Genomic DNA, 19,633 nt, shown 5'->3' on the forward strand with positions numbered 1-19,633 from the left:
CACACCCCCCTCACTCCCATGAACACACACACACACTCACACACACCCTCACCACCGCACAAAGGCGAGAAGCCAAGGGAACTGTCCAGAGGCCTGTCTTTCCCGCAGTCTCCAGGCTCCCAGCTCCCCATTACCCAGAAATACTGACAAGCCCAGCTGGAGTAAAGAAAGATAAGGTTGGCTCCAGCCCGTTGGAGGCTCCTTTGTCTCCTTTTTTTTCCCCCTTCTACTACTTCCGTTTCTCTCCTGATGCTCCCCTCCCCGGCTTTCGCCTTCAGTCCTTTCCCCGAGTTGCCTGCCCAGGGCAGCGAGGCAAAGCGGCTGAGCGGCGGGAGCCTCTCCGGGCGCCCGGCCTTCACCCCCCTCCTCCGCCCTTCCCGGTCTGACCTCAGCTTCTCCTTTCCCTCCCACCTGCCTCGCTCCCCTCGTGGCTCCGGCCTCCGCCTCTCTCCTCTCTCCCCGATCCCGAGCTACTCCTCGTGCAGCCGTCCTTCTCCAACTGCATCCCAGATTCCCAGCCTCGGCGCCCGCTCCTCCGCCTTCGACTCGGGGCCCCTCGCCCCCACCCGGCTCCGGTGCGCGCCCCAGCCTCCCACCCGCCGCCGCCCGCCCCCCGGCGCCGTGGGCGGTCCAGGGCGGGGCCGGGATCCGGGGCGGCTCCCGGGGTTCGGCTTGTGGGAGGCGCCCTCGCCTCGGTCTCCCCCTCCCTCCCCCCGCCCTGTCTTCTCCGCACCCTCCTTCTTCCCTCCGCCCGGAGCCTCCCCCGGTCCCCGGCGCCGCCTCCTTCGCTCCCGGCTCCCGCTCCCGCGGCCGCCGCCGCCCCGGGAAGGAGAGACCGGGGTGGGGTTTGGGGGAGCGCGAGGGGAGCGAGACCCTGGCCGGGCAGGAACCCGGATTCGCGGGGAGGAGGGCTGGGAGGAGGGGAAGCTTGAGGAGAAAGGAGGGGGAGCGGGAGGAGCGGCCGGGCCTGGGGCCTTGAGGCCCGGAAAGCCGGGGAGCTGGGCCGGCGCGCGGAGGTAAGAGCCGGGCCGGGAGCCGGGCTCGGAGAGGGGCGCGCGGGGGAGGGCCGCGCCGGGGCGCGCGGGGCCGCGGCCGGGGAGCGCGGGGACGCCGGGCTCGGAGAGCCGCGGGGGCCGGGGGAGAGGAGGTGGTTAGAGGTGGAGTCCCGGGAGGGTGGGGGGCCGAGGGAGGCAGGAGGAGGGTGGGGACAGGCGCTCTCTCCCTCCCCCCCCCCGCCCCGCGCGCCGGGCTCCGCCCCCGCCTCCTCCGCGGGGCGCGCGTCTCGTCCGCAGGCGGAGCCGGGTCGGAGCCGGGTCGGAGCCCGCGGGGCCCGGCGAGCGAGGCCGCCCCCCCCCCCCGGTTGGGCCGCGCCGGCGGGGCTCGGTCCGGTCCTCACGGCCGCCTGTCCCTCAGATGTTGCTGCCGCTGCTGCTGCCGCTGGCGCCGCTTTTCCTCCGCCCCCCGGGCGCGGGCGGGGCGCAGACCCCCAACGCCACCTCAGAAGGTGCACCTTCACCGGCCACCTCGGGCACCCCCCCCACTCCGCCCCTCCTTGCACCCCCCTTTTCTGGTCCTCATTACTATCCCGTCAGCCCTACATAGATAGCATCCCGGCCTGACGACCCTGTGTGCCCGGCCCCGCGTTAACACCCCTGACCTCCTTTCCCTTACCCCACTTATGACCCAGCACCCCTTCTTCTCTGCCCCACGTCACTGCATCGGCCTCCTTTCGGTGACCCTGCATTGTTTTCTCGACCCCACCCCTCCTTCCCACACTGCTGCCTGGGTAACCTAAGAAGCCTCCCCTGTACTCTCATCCTAATTTACTCAAAAATCCTCCTTTAGCCTGTTTTACCAAGCTCACTGGCATATTGTACCCTCTCAGAATTCTTAATTTTCCCTATTACTCCCAACCAGCACGCTTCCCTCCTCACTTGTGAGCTGTGTCATTGGCCTTAAACCTGGCTCAGGGCTCTCCGTCCTTTAGCCCAGGGTTCTGTACCCATTCCTACTCCCACCCCCTAGCATCCCATCTGGGCCCCTGGTCCGCCACCTGCCCACTGACCACACCCTATGCTCCTGCGCCTCCCGCAGCTGACTCTGCCCGCCCCCCCCCATTCCCTCTCTGACTCCTGGGACTCACCCCCCAGGTTGCCAGATCATACACCCTCCTTGGGAAGGGGGCATCAGGTACAGGGGCCTGACTCGGGACCAGGTGAAGGCTATCAACTTCCTGCCTGTGGACTATGAGATTGAGTATGTGTGCCGGGGAGAGCGCGAGGTGGTGGGGCCCAAGGTCCGAAAGTGCCTGGCCAACGGCTCCTGGACAGATATGGACACACCCAGCCGATGCGGTGAGTAGCCTTGCAAAGCCCCTCTTCTCTTCAAGACCATTCCTCTTCCTGCCTCAAACTTACCATTATTGCTTACAAGTCAGCACTTGAAATCCACTGTAACAAAATTCACAAATATGTTTATTGAGCGAACACTATGTAAGAAGGATTTTACTATGTGCACTTGGAGGCAGTCAAGCTAGCCGACCACACCTTTCATTTCATTTCATCCTCCCTGCATTAGGCCACTGACTGTTTGATAAAATAACTTGATTATTCATCTTGTGAGTTATTCTTTTTGAGGATTATTAGTGACAGATTGTGCAAAAACACTCAAAATGATTTCATGGCATTTTTGAATACCTGTCTCCAACGCAGAGATCATATACCCACAAAGCAAAACCCAGTTTAACATTAGTGTAAGTCAACTATAATAAGAACGGTAAATCTGATTGTGCATCTAAAGTTACATCCGTCTGCATGTTTCAAAGCTGGGGAACAGCCCACTGCCACTGACTTTGAAAAGATCCATTTCTATGTGCTTCTAGCTCCATCTTGGGTTCCTACCATGGAAACGCTTTTTCCTTTTTTCTGTTGGTAATGTGTGGATGCTTATAGGGTTAAGGGAGGAATGGAAACTAGAGAGGCAAATCCTTTGCACCCCTGATTTCCTGCAGATTAGGATGCTTGAGGCCCCAAACCCCAATCTGAGACCCCTGCTCTTTAAGGGGAAGGAGGCTTTCTTTCCCAACGTGCCTCTCTTTCTCATTTTTCATCTCTCTCCACAGTCCGCATCTGCTCCAAGTCGTATTTGGCCCTGGAAAATGGGAAGGTTTTCCTGACGGGTGGGGACCTCCCCGCTCTGGACGGAGCCCGGGTGGATTTCCGATGTGACCCTGACTTCCATCTTGTGGGCAGCTCCCGGAGCATCTGTAGTCAGGGCCAGTGGAGCACCCCCAAGCCCCACTGCCAGGGTGAGGGGAATGGCTGCGTGCTTGCAGCTGAGGGCGCTTGCAGAGGATGGGAGTGGGGTCGGAAGGGCTGGTGGGAAAAATGGGGTGCTATGCAACATGGGGGGCTTTGGGGGAGTGAAGGTGAAAACCCAACTCTTTCCCCCCCCACCTGTCTCCAGCCCCCTCCTGCTGTCCCCAGTGCCCACTTTACCTACACTGGGGGCTTCCTTCCTCTACCTCCCTCTTTTTGTATCTCCTCCCTGCTCCCAATTCTTCACATGTTCTCTTTTCCTTTGTGAGTCTCACTCTCCATCACCTTTCTTAAGATTTAAATACTCCAGTTTCCCATAGCCTCAGTCCCTTTCTCTACACTAGAACTTTCTATGCATAACCCTCTTCTACAACTGATTCCTCTCCATTTGTTATATAACTGAATTATTGTAAAGACTCAGAAATAAATCATATGTCATACTTAGAAAAAAATGTTAAGATTGGAAAGAATATCTGGGGTGGAAAATCATCAGGGTAAAAATTTAAAAGACTTAAAATTGGGGGCAGAACTGTCAGAGCACTAAGGACCACCCAGGGATGGGGAGGGGGAAGAGGACAGTCCTTTTCTGGAACTCTCAGACAAACTTCATCATTCTCAAGGGACTCAGTCTTGTGTCCAACACCTTTTTTGTCAGTCAGTTCTGCAGAATTCCCCCTTTCCTGGGCACCCAGGTTCCCCCTTTGCAATCTTCTCTGTGAGATGCAGGCATACCTCATGCTTCCCCTATTGTAGAATCTTTCAAGGTCCTGGACCTGGCTTTCCTCCCTTAACATAACTATTCTGCTTGTAGTTTACCATTCCATTTTGGAAATTGAGAGTCCCATCCAGGGGTGGATTTACCATGAAGCTAATGCAATTTAAGCGTCAGGGCTCCTCATTCACCCAGGTCTCTTCTTGTGCTCTAATAATGTGTTCACATGGTCATAGCTTTTTGTAAAAAATGCAAAAGTAAGATTTTAAAAGCAATAGTTTAAAATCAATTGTATTTGTAATTTGTATTTTTTTTCTCTTAAAGAGAGACCCCTGCATTTTATAATATTCAGGCTCCACAAAACCAGGATCTGCCCATGTCTTAGCTGTTGGCACTCCTGTCTCAAATTCTGTTGTCCTATGAAAAATAAAAGAAGAAAACCGACAGGTCCTGACCCACAGCCCCACCTTGCTCTTATCCCCAGGCACCCTCCCCTCAGAAACGCAGGCTTCTGCTCTACCCGGTCCTCTCCGGCCTGGACAGGTGTGGGAGGGGGCTGGGGATCAGGCCGGGGAAGCTGGGCGCCAGTGGTAACTCTTCTCTGATCCCCGTCTTTCCTGCTGCCAGTGAATCGAACGCCGCACTCAGGTGAGATCAGAAACCCTCATCTCGCGCACTGCAATCCCCTTACCCCTCACTCTTCACCCTCCACCCCCAGGGGTTCTGCCCGCAGGCTGTGGGGTCTTGTCCTTCTTCCCCCAACCACCCCCTCCCAGTTCACGGTCGGCCCCTTCTTTCCCTACCTGTTTTCTGCCTCCAGTCCCGGTTTTCTGCGAGGCCGCGGTCCCTCCCAACTCCCCGCTTGGCTGCCCTGCCCTGGGCTCCGCTCCTGCCAAAGGGCAGAGCCCGGCCGGGGGCGGGGGGCGCAGGCAGACCCCATGCGTCCGCCGCCTGCTCCCCGGGGGGTTCCGCCGGACCAACCCGGCAGCCCCGCGCAGCCGTCTCCCCCTGGCCGGGCCTGGCTCTCCCCCCTTCGGCTCCTCCGCACGGCAGTCCCTCCACCTCCACCCTTTGCCTTCTCGCAGCTCCCATTCCTTCCCGAGCTCTGTCTCCCCAGCCCCGGGTTCCCAGCCTCCGCCCCATCACTCCCCTTCACGCCACCCCCTTCCCACCCAACCACCTCTCTCCTAAGCCGCTGCCATCGCCCTGTCCCCCACACCCTCAGCCCTTCGCCTCATCCATCCACACCCCCGATTCAGACACGCGCGTCCCACCGCCGTCCTTCGCGTCTCCATCCCCGGCTCCCCCGAGCTTCGGCTCACCCCGCCCTCCCGGCACGCCCCTTCCCCTCTCGGCTCCTCCCTGACCGCCCCCTAGGTGGGACCTCCCCCCCCTTCCCGGTCCAGGCCTCTCCCGCGGGGGGTCGCGTCCTCCTCCCCTCCCCGCCCCTCCCCTCCGCCTGTCGTTCCCACGGCGGCGCGCGCCTCCCTCCCCGCCCCCCCCCCCCCCCCCCCCCCCCCAGCCGCGCGCCGCCCGTGACGTCAGGGCCCCCTCCCAGCCCGACATCTCCTCCTCCTCCTCCTCCCCTCGGTCGGTCAGTCAGTCCGCGAGGAGAGTCCGCGGTGGAGGTGGCGGTGGCAGGGGCGGGAGCTGGAGCCGTGGGGGCCCTAGGAAGCCAACCTTCCCCGCTTCCCTGGGGCCCTCGCCCTCTCCTCCCTACACAGGCCAGGATGGAGGCGCCTCCTCGACACCCCCTCAGCAGCCCTCCCCGGGAAAAGTGTCCCCCCTGAGCTCCTCCCCCTCCCCAAACAGCCCCTCTCCCTCCCGGTCATGGGTCCGGGGGTCCCCGCTCCCCGGGTGGGGTGGCCGCTGCTGCTCCTAGTGGTGATGGCGGCGGGGGTGACTCCGCTGTGGGCCTCCCACTCCCCTCATCTCCCGCGGCCTCACCCGCGGGTCCCCCCGCACCCCTCCTCAGAACGGCGCGCAGTGTACATCGGGGCGCTGTTTCCCATGAGCGGGGGCTGGCCCGGGGGCCAGGCCTGCCAGCCCGCGGTGGAGATGGCGCTGGAGGACGTGAATAGCCGCAGGGACATCCTGCCGGACTATGAGCTCAAGCTCATCCACCACGACAGCAAGGTAGCCCCCCGACATGGGAGTGGGCGGGCGGTGGGGGCTTGGGGGGCAGGGGGCCAGCTGCAGGGGCCTCTGTCTGAGTGACTTCTGGTACTGCGAAGCAGACCCCTCCCACGTGTGACTAGTGGGGGAGATGGGCTGGGGGTGCAGGAGCTTGGGGAGAGTCACACGGGCTGGAGGTTCAAGATGAGGGTCTAGGGGTTTAAGAGGGTGAATCAGGCTGTGAGGCAGACCTTTCTGCTCCCCAGGATGCATGGAAGGGGTGGGGGAGGGTTGGGGAAACTGGTGGTGGATTTAGGGTACAAGCTGATCCTGGTCCTCTGGGAGTAAACTAACCCTGGGATGGGTTCAGGGGATGGAGGAGGTGTCAGAGGTGAGGAGCTGGAGCAGGGCTTTAGATTTACCATGGTAACAAGGTAAATCTTGGCAGCAGGTTGGAACTCTGAATAAGGAAAAATTTGAGGGACTTGAGTGCTCTGGTTTATTTATCACAACAAACAGCAAGGTAGCTGTGAGCCCTATCCTGTTGAAGATTCCTGGACTGTGGGATATGTGGCATATTATAGTTTGGGAAAGCTAATGGTCAGGAGATGGGCAGAGGCCCTGGGAAAATGAATTGGATTAGAGGTCCACACAGGAGCCCTCAAAATTGCATGGGGATTGAGGGGAGTCTGGAAAGAATGGTGGTAGGGGAGGGGGACGATGCGGAGGAGTGGGATAGAGATCAATTCTTGGGCATCCTGTGGAACTTGGGTCTTGAGTTTATCTTCCTTACAGCATTGTGGCCTCTTGAGATGTGAGAAGGGAAATAGGATGTAGGGTGAGGGAGGCGGGGAACAGAGAAAGGGGGAAGGAAAGAACATTTGGGTCGGGTAGTAGAGGGTGGCCCCGTAAGATTCCTTTCCCACCCTATTCCCTATGAGTAATTGGGAGTATGGGGAAGTATGTGCCACAGGAAGGAAAGAAACTTGGGACCTCAAATTTATCTTCTCTGACATGTGGCCCCAGCATCGTAAGGGGCTGGGAGAGAGTAGAGTGGAGTACGGAGGTGAGGATTTGGTCGTCTTCACCTGGGTGGACTCAGGATGTAGTCATTCCGAGAAACAGGTTTGTGAGGGAGGAGTGGGCAGAGTGGGGTTGAAGCGGGTGCTTGGAGAGAAGAGAGCACAAGGACGGTAAGGAGCTTGGAGGGAGGACTTCAAACCCCTCCTGACACTTTGGCAGGGATTCCCAAACTTCGGTGTACATGAGAATCACCAGAGGAGTGGGTTTAACACAGATTCTAACTCCCTGGTCAGGAACGAGTCCCAAGCATCTGCATTTTTGCCATTACACGTCCTGTCCTGGTGGATGCCTAAGTAGCCACCCTCAGGATCCCCGTGGAAGATCAGCCACGCACAGGAAAAAACATTAGGTGTTAGGGGGAGAGGCAGGGAGAGGAGCAGAGGGTCAGGTCTGCTGGAGGTGGGAGTCTGGGGCGAGAGACTGGGAGGGATGGGTGCAGGGGTCAGGATAGGGTCACAGGGAACCGGGGACCCCATAGTCCCGTAGCCCCGTGTGTGAGCTCAGACTCATCCACTGTGACAGGTGACTCCCTAGAGGTGCTGGGGAGCAGATGGGGGGCCTGAGAGAAGGGAGATGGAAGAGTAACTAGAAGAGGCAGCGAGGGAGAGGGGAAAGCCGCAAACTGGAATGTGTGCTTTCCTGCGGGCAAGTCCAGATCCTTTGCAGAAGAGAGAGCGGAAGAGAGGCCGAGAAGAAGCCTACTGGGGAGGGGTGAGAATCAGGGAATTTGCAGGGAGGAACTGAGTGTGGAAGGAGAGAAGGTAGGGGAGGAATGAGCAAGCCAGAGAAGAGCCCTGGGTCAGCCTGTGTGTGTGTGTGTTGTCTGTGCTCCTACTTCTTCCTGCCAGCCTTCCCCAGGCTGCAAGGGGGAGGTGGGGCAGCATCTGGGGTAACCTGCTAGGAGAGTGCCGGAAGGTGGGGCCTGAGAATGGCAGAGCTGCCAGGGTGAGGAGCCTTCAAAAACACCTCCTAGCAGGGGGTGGGGGTGAGGGGGACAGCAGAGGGTTCCGGCTCCCCTTCTCCAACTTCCCACGGTGTCTCAAATGTCAGGCCCCAGTGGGAAGTGAGCAGGCTCTAGGGGGCCTTCCTTATTCCCTCTCTGCCTGCCCCCTGTCACCCTCCCCAGCCTCTGCGCCTCCTGTCTCTTCCTCCTCTACCCTGGCTCCCCACTGCCTTCCATTTCTTCTCGACTTCCTTTGGGGCTCCAGCAGCTTCTGAAATGTCATACTTCAGCAGGAGGGGAACAGGCAGGGGCTCACCACGCGGCTCTTCTCCTCCCCCCCCCCCCCCCCGTCCCTTCCCTCCCCAGGTCTCTGCATTGTTTACTTTCCTCATCTCCCTGCCCTGCCTTCAGGTACCCCTAAAAGCATCTGGTTTGTTGAGAGCCTCATTCTATTTATTCTCCCCAGTTCTTCCTCGCCTATTTCTCCCCAAGTGCCTCTTTTTCTAATGGACCCGTCAAATGTCAGGGCCCAGCAGGAGGGGAGGGACCGCCAAGCAGGACTCCCTAGTGGTCTTGTTCCCTGTTCTCCTTGTGTTTATTTATCACTGGCCCTGAAAAGAGAGGAGCCAGGGACAAATGGAAGGTGGGGAGCGGGAGTTTGCAGAGGTGAAGGAGGAATTTTCATAGCATGGTTCTGAGGAGGCTTTCTGGGGACTCATTCACATTCCTGCAGACTCACAGATATTTGGAGTTTAGAAACATGGGGAAGGGGACGGGGTGGTAGAGGAAGGTAGGCTGGGGGAGGTCTGAGGAGGGGCTGAGGGAGGAGAGGTGGTCTCTGCAGTAATCCTGATGGAGGTGCGTGCAGGAGAGGACATGGGTAAGGAGGCAGGGGCAAGACAGGGGACGGTGTTTGATGCATGAGGGGAGCTGAGAGACTGGACAGGAAGAGATGTCGGGAAGGAGGAGAAAACGGTGCTCGTGACGGAAGGGATCCAGCTGGGAAGTAGCTAGGTTGTTGGGGATGCCACGAGGAGGAGCACAGGTGACCGACACTTACCCCTCCCCATTCAGTGTGACCCAGGCCAAGCCACCAAGTACCTGTATGAGCTGCTCTACAACGACCCCATCAAGATCATCCTCATGCCTGGGTGTAGTTCCGTCTCCACGCTTGTGGCTGAGGCCGCCAGGATGTGGAACCTCATCGTGGTAAGCCGGGCTGTGGGGCTGGGAAGGGGAGTCCTGCAGCTCTGTATTTAAGGGACTGCGGAGGGCCCGTTTTCAGGACTCGTGGTCCTTCACGGCCCTCCAGCAGCGGCCTGAGAGCACAGCTCACTGCCCCTCCTCAGCAGGAAGTGAGCGCCGTGCCAGGGACTGGGCCAGTGAGAACCGTGCTCGCAGGGCAGCGCTGGGCAGGAGGCTTGGGGGCAGCCAGGAGGGCTGCGCGGAGCTGTGGGCGAGCATGTCCTGCTCTGTGTCCCTGTGCCTCAGCTCTCCTACGGCTCCAGCTCACCGGCCCTGTCCAACAGGCAGCGCTTTCCCACATTCTTTCGAACTCATCCGTCGGCCACACTCCACAATCCTACCCGCGTGAAGCTCTTTGAAAAGTGGGGCTGGAGGAAGATCGCCACCATCCAGCAGACCACTGAGGTCTTCACCTCGGTGAGCGTGCATGCACTCAAACTTCAGTGCGGAGAGATGTGGCCGGGATTCCTTTTGGGGAGGAGAGCCTGTTTCTTTTTTCTTTTTTAAGATTTTTATTTATTTATTTGACAGAGAGAGAGAGCGTGCACGCACAACCGGGGGGAGTGGCAGAGGGAGAGGGAGAGGCAGGCTCCCAGTGGAGCAGGGAGCCCCGATGTGGGGGCTCAATCCCAGGACCCTGGGGTCATGACCTGAGCCAAAGGCAGATGCTTAACCTACTGAGCCACCCAGGCGCCCCAAAGAGCCTGTTTCTTTATCAAAAGCAAACACGTTCTGAGTGGGTTAAGTGCATGTTCTTTCTGTAGCCAGAGGAATAAACAGAGTTGGGTTTTCAGGATCCTGTCCAAGTTTTTGGTTTTAGGACAATTTTTCCCTTTGATGCTCTCTTTCCCAGACAGACCCCAAATGACTCACTTCTATTAAAGTAGGTTCACTCCGAAGTTGAGATAAGAGAGGGAATATGAAATAGGAACGCAGAAAGGCAGCAAATTCCAGAGACATGCAGGGGGTGGTGTGTGTGTGTGAGTAGGAACAGTGGGAATGGAGAAGGAACAGAGAAGGAGGGAATGAGAGAGAGAGAGAGACAGGACAGGTGAAGTGCAGAGAGGAAATGCAGGGCTCTGAACTGGAAAAGATAGTCAACCCCTCTCTTTTATTCTAGTCTTTGGATCCCCCACCCACCCTTATGTTCTGTGGCCCTTTAATCCTACCCCCACTCTCTCTCAGGGATTCAGGGCACTCTTCTCTGATCCCTCTGTCTGTGCACTTGCCTCTTGAGCTTGAGACCGTCCTGTGCACACCAGACCCTGACTCATTTTCCCCACGTCCTCTGCTCTCCTTTCCCCCACTTTTGCTGTCTGGTGGGAGTGGGGTGAGTGGGGTGGCTTCCCAGGACACAGATCCACAGGAGGGGCTCTCGAGCACCTTCGTATGTAGAGTTTACATTCTGAGACGGCAGATGCTTTCCTTCGAGTTCTCCCCACTCCGGGGACAGACTCGGTTGAAGGAGGGTTCAGAACTGCTGTTCCTCCTGCTCTGAGTGTGCAGTCCCCAGGTAACATGTCTGGTTTTGACCCCATTGTACACCCCACGTTTTCTCCATTTGTTTCTCATGCCCACCCAAGACTCTGGACGACCTAGAGGAGCGAGTGAAGGAGGCTGGAATTGAGATTACTTTCCGCCAGAGTTTCTTCTCAGATCCAGCCGTGCCAGTCAAAAACCTTAAGGTGTGCTGCTCGGGAGTGGGGGGCTCAGCCTGCGGAGGGACCAGGTTGGGGAACAAAGTGGGAGGTCGGAGAGGAGAACCAGGCAGGGGCAGGTGGGTTTTTTTTTGTTTTCTTTTGTTTTTTGTCTTGTTTTTTGTATCTAGATATAATTAGCATATAACATTGTATAAGCTTAAGGTGTACAAAGAGTTGATTTGATAAATTTTTATATATACATATCTACAATATGCAATTATATATTATATAATGTATCATACACATTATATATTATATGCAGTTATATATTGCATACAATTGATGAATAATGTTGTGTAAGCTTAGTGTTGATTTGATACATTGATACACTGCAATATGGTTAACATGCGCTAACAGCTCTATTACATCACAGAATTTGATGCTGGGAGAGAGTAGCATCTCCTGGGGACGTTTATTCTCATCGTCCAGTTGGCATTTATCCACCACCCTGTGAGCAAAACCTACACTGAGCTCTCCAGGGCAGGGAATCCAAGGTGTGGAAGTGCTTGGGTGTTTCCAGGGCTCCCTCAGGAGCTCTGTTTCTCTCCGTCTGTAGCGCCAGGATGCCCGAATCATCGTGGGACTTTTCTATGAGACTGAAGCCCGGAAAGTGTTTTGTGAGGTAGAGTTGGAATCCAAAGCGGGAGGGGCCTGGGTGGGCTCTGTACCTTGGGTGTCTGATGGGGTCTCTCTGCATGTCTGCTCAGGTTGATAGCAGATGATCTGAGGCGATGATTAATCGGACGTCCCTGTCTCTTGGCTCTGACTCCATCTCTTGGCCTTTCGCACTCAGCTCTTTCTCCAGATCTCATTTTCCTACCCCCTTGTGTTTCTACAGGAACCCTTGAACCCCATCTTTCCTGACTTGCTGGGGAGGAACTTAGGAGGAGGAGGAGTTGAGCCTCTCCTACTCCCTCCAAGACTTGTAGATTCCTCTTTTCAATTTTCTGCTCTTCTCTGATTCCCAAGAGGCTGGATAGTGTCAAGGGAAATGAGACAGAAAAAGAAACAAAGTCCCCGCCCTGCTCCTTCTCTGCCTTCAGGTGTATAAGGAGCGGCTCTTCGGGAAGAAGTATGTCTGGTTCCTCATCGGGTGGTATGCGGACAACTGGTTCAAGACCTATGACCCCTCCATCAACTGCACAGTGGATGAGATGACCGAGGCCGTGGAAGGCCACATCACCACCGAGATTGTCATGCTGAACCCTGCCAACACCCGCAGCATCTCCAACATGGTGAGCGTGGGGACCAAGGGCCAGCCCCTGGGCAGGTGGAGAGAGCGGAGCGTGCCTTGCGGGGGAGGGGAGCGGGGCGGCATCTGCAGGCACGGGAGGGCACGTGGGGCTTGTTTGCATCGTGTGTCCTGTGGCTTCCACCTCGCGCTGACTTCCTTGAGCAGAACCAGAGAGAGAGATGGGAGTGGTATGTTCATGAGGCCCCTGTTGAGACGAAGGGCTGTTACCATGGCAACGAGGACTGGTTGGCAAGAAGTCAAATGAGGGAGAGGCGTTAATGATAATGTAGATGCTGTATACGCAAGCACACCTTGACACTGTGCTGTTCCTGAGCAGAAGTACGTTTTATTTTCTTAGTGACTTCAGAGCCCTTTGGAGTTGCTTAATATTCATTCCTGACTGATACTCAATTAGCTTGGCTCCTGATGTTTTTTAAATGATCCTCTTTTAGAATTTTAGTTGTAAAAGGGACTTTTGAAATCCGTTCATTCCAGAGAGCTGATTGGTGACAGGCCTGGGGCTGGAAGACATGTCCTCTGATCTGGGAAGGCTGGGGCAGCCCTGCAGGCAAGGGGCACGAGTGAGTGGGGTGTGAGGCCGAGGCTCCGTCTTGCTCAGGGTTCTATCTGGAGGAATATAGGAATCTTGAGCGAGCTTGTGAGGCAACCTCCATGTCTGCTTATGATCACCAGGGGTAGCCCCAGGTCTGGAAGACCTGTTTTGGGAAGCACACTAGGGGCAAGTTAATGGTTGTAAAACCCCAAATATCTCATTAAAACAAAGGTGTAGTCATAATTGCTTCTGTGCAGTAAACCAGGAATTTAGGGACATGGTTTCTGTGATCCTCCCAGCCAAGCTCTGATGAAGGTTTTTCATTTCCATTCTCCAGACCAGGAAACTGACTCAGAGAGGTTGAGGGACTTGGCCCAGGCCCGGTAACTGCTGAGTGGTGAAGCCAGAATTGACCCTTGTTTGAGTCTAACTCCAAAGCACTCTGCCCTGTCACCCTCTGTGGAAAACTGTGAAATCCGATTAAAGAGTCTGTGGCTTTATTGGCGGATACTGTATGGCCGATGGCGGTTTTTGAGCCAGGGAGGAAGAAGATTCAGGCAGTCTGTCCTAACCGTGGATTGTGTCACACGGACTCTGGACGCTGTCCTAGGAAATTCCAAGGGACTTCATGTTTAAGGTATCTTGGTTGAAACATACAATGGGAAGATTCTGGAGGATCACTTCCCTGTAGAGCACCTGAGAAGTGAGTCATCCTTCGACCTGGGGAAGTAGAGGAGCTGGACCCAAAGCCAAGACGTTTATTGGCACCCTGAGCCCGGGACCTGCCCATTGTGGCTTCTACCCCATAGCAGGGGACTAGAGGAGCCCCTGGTGGGGAGCAGGGCCTTGGTTAGGGGTATGAAGTGACATCTGGGCTTTGAAGCAGAATGCGCTGGAGGGTCGTCTTTCTGGCTCTTGGTCTCTAGAGAAAGGTGGTGCCTGCCTTTGAGGTCATAGGGCTTCTAGAGACTGCAGGCCTGCATGGTAGGTGAAATTGCCAGGTGGAAAAGCCAGGATTTTCCAGAGGGTAGAAGCAGCCTTAACAGCTGACCAGGGAATGGATCGTACATGAATCAAGCAAGGCCAGGAGAAGTAGATCAGAAGCAAGTGTTGGACCTGGGGACCCAGAGCCATGGAGATCTAGAAGAGAAGCAGAGCTGTCTACACTATCCTGGAGGGTTAGTTAGGACACAGATTATGGGGCTCTTCCCTCGGAAGTCCTGATTCGGTAGGTCTGGGGTGGGCCTTTCCAACGAGCTTCCCTAGGGATGTTGATGCTACTGGTTTTGAGGACTATTGGCTGGAGCAATATCTGGAGACAATTTTGGTTGTCACAGCTCTCATCTAAGGGGTAAGCCAGGCATGCTTCTAAACATCCTGTAATGCACAGGTCAGTCCCCCACAGCAAAGCATTCTCCTGATCCAAATTCAGTAGAGCAGAGATCGAGAAACCCTGGTTTAGAAAGGAGCCAGGAATGGGCCAGTGGGTTGGAGTGGTTTTGGGGACACTGACAGCTCTGGGCTAGAGGAGCAGCTGGGAGGTGGCCTTACCTGGGGGTAAGATTCTATTCCAGTTCTCACAAACTGGGATAGAGGTCCCATCAGATCTCAGTACAATACAAAATCAGAAGCTGCCTCAGGATACATGGTTTAGGTCACCGTTGGGCATCGGTGTCATGTCCCTCACATAGAGACAGCCAGCAGGGCTGATAGAAAATTAGGGTCATGAAGTTGCCCTTGATTACTTTACTAATTTCTATGGGTTGTGGAATTTTTGCTCTTGTTCACTTTTCCTTGAGCTGCTTAGTAACGTTTCCACCTGAAAATTTGCAAAGGTATCTTTGTTGGCCCAAGGCGGAATGATTTTTTGGGTAAGCATGTTGGTTGAGTGACCTGGAGCCTGCGGAGAGTTGAAGATCTGGGTGGGGAGAGCACCATGCAGGGCAGATGAATCCCTTTCCATCTGGATGTTTTTCTGATCTAGTGTGTACTGTGAACTGAAGATTGGATAGACTTGTGAAGGATTACTCAGGAAGTCTCAGCCTTGCAGCTGGCTGCCGAGCAGGTGCTCTTGGAGAGAGGCATGTCAGCATGCAGAAGCAATGCGAGGTGGTTAGGAAGAGTATGGGCTTTGATGCCAGGCTGCCTGGGCTTGAATCCCAGCCCTGCCATGCAGTATCAGTTCCGGCAAGTTAAACTTTTCTGTGCCTGATTCTATATATATAATATATATATTATACATATACACATACCTCAGAAAAATGGAAAAATGCCTGGAACATTGTCAGGAAATATAAATGCTAGCTATTATCATTAACACTATTCTGTGTAGGCACTGATGGTCTTAATGAAACATTTCAACAGAGAATTAAGAGGACTTGGTGATTCCAAGGCTTCAGTCTCACGTACTGGGAAGTGCCAGGAAAAGTGGAGCTTCGTCTTAGATATTTTTAATTTTGGATCATCGATCATATAGCTACAAATACCTCAGAGCAGTTGGAGATACAGGACATGAAATGCTGAGCTGGACTGTAGATCTGAGTGTCAGTGACAAAGATGAGGTTGAGAGACAGGGAAATTTACAAAGAGAAACACTTTATACCCAGCATTTTATATATGTTGGAGAACAAAGATTGGGGGTGGGGAGGGCTGTGGGGAGGGGCTGAATACTGGCTTTCAAACACAGGAAGGGTGTCTCTGGGGCCAGTCTCCCGAAAACCCTCCGGGGGGCTGTAGCTGAGAGCACATGAGGGTGCTCAGGGAGGTAGCCCACTGGTTGAGGAGCCCAGCGAGGAAGGCTCCGGGGGGCCCCTCCAGGTTGTTTGAGAATCGGAGGAGCTGTGAGGTCCCGGGTCCAGCCCACTGAGAGAGTCTGAGCCTGGGAGAACATCGCCTTGTAGCTCCATGTCTACTCTCTGCAGCCACTCGTCATGCAGAGTGTCCATTCCTTAGACCTTTGGTTCCAGTTCTGAGCTCGTGTCTGTTCACCTGGGGCCACTGGACCCCGCTCACCCCAGGTCCAGTCCGGCAGCTTCCAAGACAGGCACACGGGCGTCGTTCCAGATTCTGCATGTCCGTCTGCTCCCTCTGACAACAGGAACACGAACCATCCGTTTGATTACAAGTGTTGCAGCTGGAATCAGAAGCCGTGCCCCACACACCCACCCACGCCAGCCCTTTCCCCCCGTCCTTCCCTCCACAGACATCCCAGGAGTTTGTGGAGAAACTGACCAAGAGACTCAAGAGACACCCCGAGGAGACAGGTGGTTTCCAGGAGGCACCGCTGGCCTACGATGCCATCTGGGCCTTGGCGCTGGCCCTGAACAAGACGTCCGGAGGGGGTGGCCGTTCGGGGGTGCGCCTGGAAGACTTCAACTATAACAACCAGACCATCACGGACCAAATCTACCGGGCAATGAACTCCTCGTCCTTCGAGGGTGTCTCTGTGAGTGACAGCACCTCCTCACGCTCCCCTGTCCTCCCCTGAGACAGAGTGCGCCCTCCTTCCTGCACGCACCCATTAACCTGCAGTAATCGGTCTCAGACCCCCAAACCAGAAAACCCGTGAGAGACCAGAAGGGAAAATGCTGTATTCCATTCCTTTCAACCTCTCCCTCATGTATCTCCAGATATTGATGAGTCAGATGCGAATCATAGGATTTTAAAAGAGGAGATAGTCTGAAAGATCATCTCCTATTGCTCTCAAAGTGGGGAAATTAGAGTCCAGAGGGATTTGGTGACGTGCCCAGGTCACAGCCAGAGGCCAGGTCTCCTGGGGCTCTAGCTGGGGATGTTTCCCACTCAAATCCCATGGGTGAAGCTTTTCCAAAGAAGAATGTTTCTAAAATCTAGGGTATGGGCATCTGGGGTATGTCCTATATGCAGGCAAATGCCATAAATAGAATTCATTCAGAGGCTCAATTACATCAAACACATAAGGATCCGGAGAGTGCCTGACGCTCTCTTTTGGCTCCTGCTTTTATCACCTTGGCCGGCCCCTGCCTGTTCCCGCACTCAGGGTCACGTGGTGTTTGATGCCAGTGGCGCCCGGATGGCCTGGACGCTCATCGAGCAGCTGCAGGGTGAGCTCGGGCGCGGGGCCGGGCAGCCGGGCAGGGACTGGGCTGGGTCACCACCCGGGGAGGGACTTGGGGAGGGTGCCTCCCCGCCTCCTGCCCTTCTCTGAACTGGTTCATCCCGTGTTTACATAGTAAGAATAGTAAAGAGCTCAGAGAGGGGTGGGATGCCCGGAGCTGGGAGGGGCAGACACAGTCTTTCTCCAGTGGCTTCCCTTGTGATTTCAGAAATTTGCTTTTGGTGGCCTGGCTTTGAGGGGCTAATGCCTTGTCAGGTGCACCCCTGTGGACTCCAGGCAAGCCGAATCTAGCAAACCTGCTATTTTTAGAGGAACCTATTGCATTTCCTTGCTATATAAGCTATCATTCCCGATTTTTGTGTCTCACGTGTAGTCTGGCTTTTCTAGATTGTATTTCCTTATACGTCAGCATGCACACGTACTTGCCGAGCTTCTGCGAGTTGGACTGTCCACACGCCGCTCTCAGCCTCCTCGAACGTGCAAAGTCTCCTTCTCCCAGCCCCCGCCCCACCCCGTCCGCAGATGTTCCTTGTAGCCCAGACCAGAGAGAGGGCTGTGGGTTGGCTTCTGAGGGAATAGTTCTGGAGCGGGAATTCTTAGGAATGGCTGAATTCCACCCTCGTGGCTCTAAGAGGCAGATGCAACTTTCCAAGGAATTAAAACCCAAGCCAACAGAAGAGAAATTTCTAAAATTAAAATGAAAGCCACTGGGAAACTAGATCCTGTGATTCTGTCTGTCATGAGAGGGAGAATCAGCAGAAACGCTGAAGCTTCAGAAGCCAGAATCAAAGTGCCAGACGACGGCCGGGAGAGGCGTGAGGCTGAGGGATGTGTCTGTGGAGCCCTCTCCAAGGAGGCCTCAAACACACAAGATGCTCCCCGTACTTGTCCTTACGCTGCCCTGGCATCCACCTTCCATTGCCTTTCAGTCAGGTTGCAGACTCGAGAGAGCCGTGAGGTGCTCCCAGGGAACCCCAGGGGCTCAGGCACAGGCAGGGAGAGCGACTTCAGGGGAGTGGGAAGCTAGTGCTGGGGCCGGGCTCTTCACCCTCTTGTCTCCCACCCAGGGGGCAGCTACAAGAAGATCGGCTACTATGACAGCACCAAGGATGATCTCTCCTGGTCCAAGACGGACAAGTGGATTGGTAAGCAGGTCCTGTCTGTATTTTCCTTCAGTGCCTCTGAGCAACCAAGGGGAAGCATTGTGCATGTGAACGAGGGTGTGGTGGCAGGTGCCATCAGCCTGAAGTGTGCCAGGGAGATGGGCCAGGGTCTGGGTTAAGACATGGGTAGGGGAGCTGTGTATTTAGAGGGAGCAGTGCACTAGCAAAAATAATGCACTGCTCAGGTAATAGGATCAGAAGTGCGGGTGCACAGGGGGTAGCCATGGAAACCCCGTTTGGGTTTCCCAGATGTTCTGGTACCTTGATATATCTGAACTAGCTACTTTGAGCCTGGAGTCGCCTCGTCATCTCTCTCAGGAAACTGGTTGCTTAAATTATAGGAGAAGTTGCAAAACCTCATATGATTGTCTTCCACTCAAATGTGCTTTTTAAAGAGACAAAGTGAGCAATTATTCCTTGTGCGCTTGGTGGGCTAAACAACTGGAAATGGGAAAGATACTCAAGGTGGACAAAAGGAAGGACCTGCGGATAAATAAAGGCTTGGCATGTTAAGGATGGAGGCAGCTGCCTGCTCCCCTACCCAACTGGAAGCTCCTAGCTCCCAGCACTGTTGGAGTTCTGACATGTTTTTTATAATTTGAATTTAGGACAGTATTCTCTACTGCTATAAATGCTGCATGGCCTAAATTACACTTTTCTTTTTAAAGCTAAGCAAATTGAAATTAGTTTTTTTTTTTTTCCCGCTGTGAACTCGTTGACAAATTTGAGCTTCCTCTTAATAATAACTAGAAAACACCTCTGGGAATATCATCCTGCTGGGGTTAAAAATCACAGATCGGGTGTTTTTCCTGAGGTTAGGAGACCAGACTGGATACTTTGAACTCTTTAGCTTTATGATCCTACAACTGTCTTTTGCAGTTTTTGATTTGAATTCTGAGAGACCTCATGAACTTTACCTCTCAGTCTTTTCCTTCTTTCCCTCCTATTTCCTTTGCTGCCAAAAAGACAGAAAACACAGAACAAATATTAACAGAAACAGACTGCAGCTTTGGAGATACATCTTAGCCTCTAGCTGCATTCCCTCCTCTCACTTCTGACTGCTTCCCGAGACCCCGAGCTGTAGGGAGCACTCCACTGTAGCAACCCCGATTCAGGGTTCACGGCAGCGAGGGCCCCATGTCCTCAGGGCTAGAGACAGCTGTCCCTTGCTCCTTTCTCTGCCTCATCTTCATTTCCTTGTCCCCTCCCCCCATCTCCCAGTGCCCTGCAGGAGGAGCCCCCCAGCTGACCAGACCCCCCCTCCAGTGCCCTGCAGAAGGGGCCCTCGAGCTGACCAGACCCCCCTCCAGTGCTCTGCAGGAGGGGCCTCCCAGCTGACCAGACCCCCCCAGTGCCATGCAGGAGGAGTCCCCAGCTGACCAGACCAAACCCCCAGTGCCCTGCAGGAGTGGTCCCCCAGCTGACCAGACGCCCCCTCCAGTGCCATGCAGGAGGGCCCCCCCCAGCTGACC

The 19,633-nt window shown here is 55.2% G+C and overlaps 1 protein-coding gene across 3 annotated transcripts in view; it reads left to right on the plus strand.

Moving 5' to 3' along the window:
• Positions 1–789: 789 nt before the first annotated feature.
• GABBR1 (gamma-aminobutyric acid type B receptor subunit 1) overlaps positions 790–19,633 on the plus strand; it is a 24,859-nt gene continuing 6,015 nt past the window's right edge. The window contains exons 1-14 of one of the 3 annotated variants that reach the window (XM_021696878.1): positions 790–1,016; positions 1,414–1,504; positions 2,151–2,354; positions 3,122–3,307; positions 4,657–4,677; positions 6,005–6,165; positions 9,245–9,379; positions 9,662–9,832; positions 10,999–11,100; positions 11,672–11,737; positions 12,159–12,350; positions 16,105–16,347; positions 16,921–16,984; positions 18,066–18,143. In XM_021696878.1, coding sequence (XP_021552553.1) covers positions 1,414–1,504; positions 2,151–2,354; positions 3,122–3,307; positions 4,657–4,677; positions 6,005–6,165; positions 9,245–9,379; positions 9,662–9,832; positions 10,999–11,100; positions 11,672–11,737; positions 12,159–12,350; positions 16,105–16,347; positions 16,921–16,984; positions 18,066–18,143 — 1,714 coding nt within the window. In that variant the 5' untranslated portion in view covers positions 790–1,016. Of the gene's footprint in view, positions 1,017–1,413; positions 1,505–2,150; positions 2,355–3,121; positions 3,308–4,429; positions 4,477–4,656; positions 4,678–6,004; positions 6,166–9,244; positions 9,380–9,661; positions 9,833–10,998; positions 11,101–11,671; positions 11,738–12,158; positions 12,351–16,104; positions 16,348–16,920; positions 16,985–18,065; positions 18,144–19,633 lie in introns of those variants that run through there. The other 2 variants (XM_021696879.1, XM_021696880.1) reach the window with 2 other exon arrangements.

This window comes from Neomonachus schauinslandi, chromosome 8 (assembly GCF_002201575.2).
Source record: "Neomonachus schauinslandi chromosome 8, ASM220157v2, whole genome shotgun sequence".
NCBI classification, from domain to species: domain Eukaryota; kingdom Metazoa; phylum Chordata; class Mammalia; order Carnivora; family Phocidae; genus Neomonachus; species Neomonachus schauinslandi.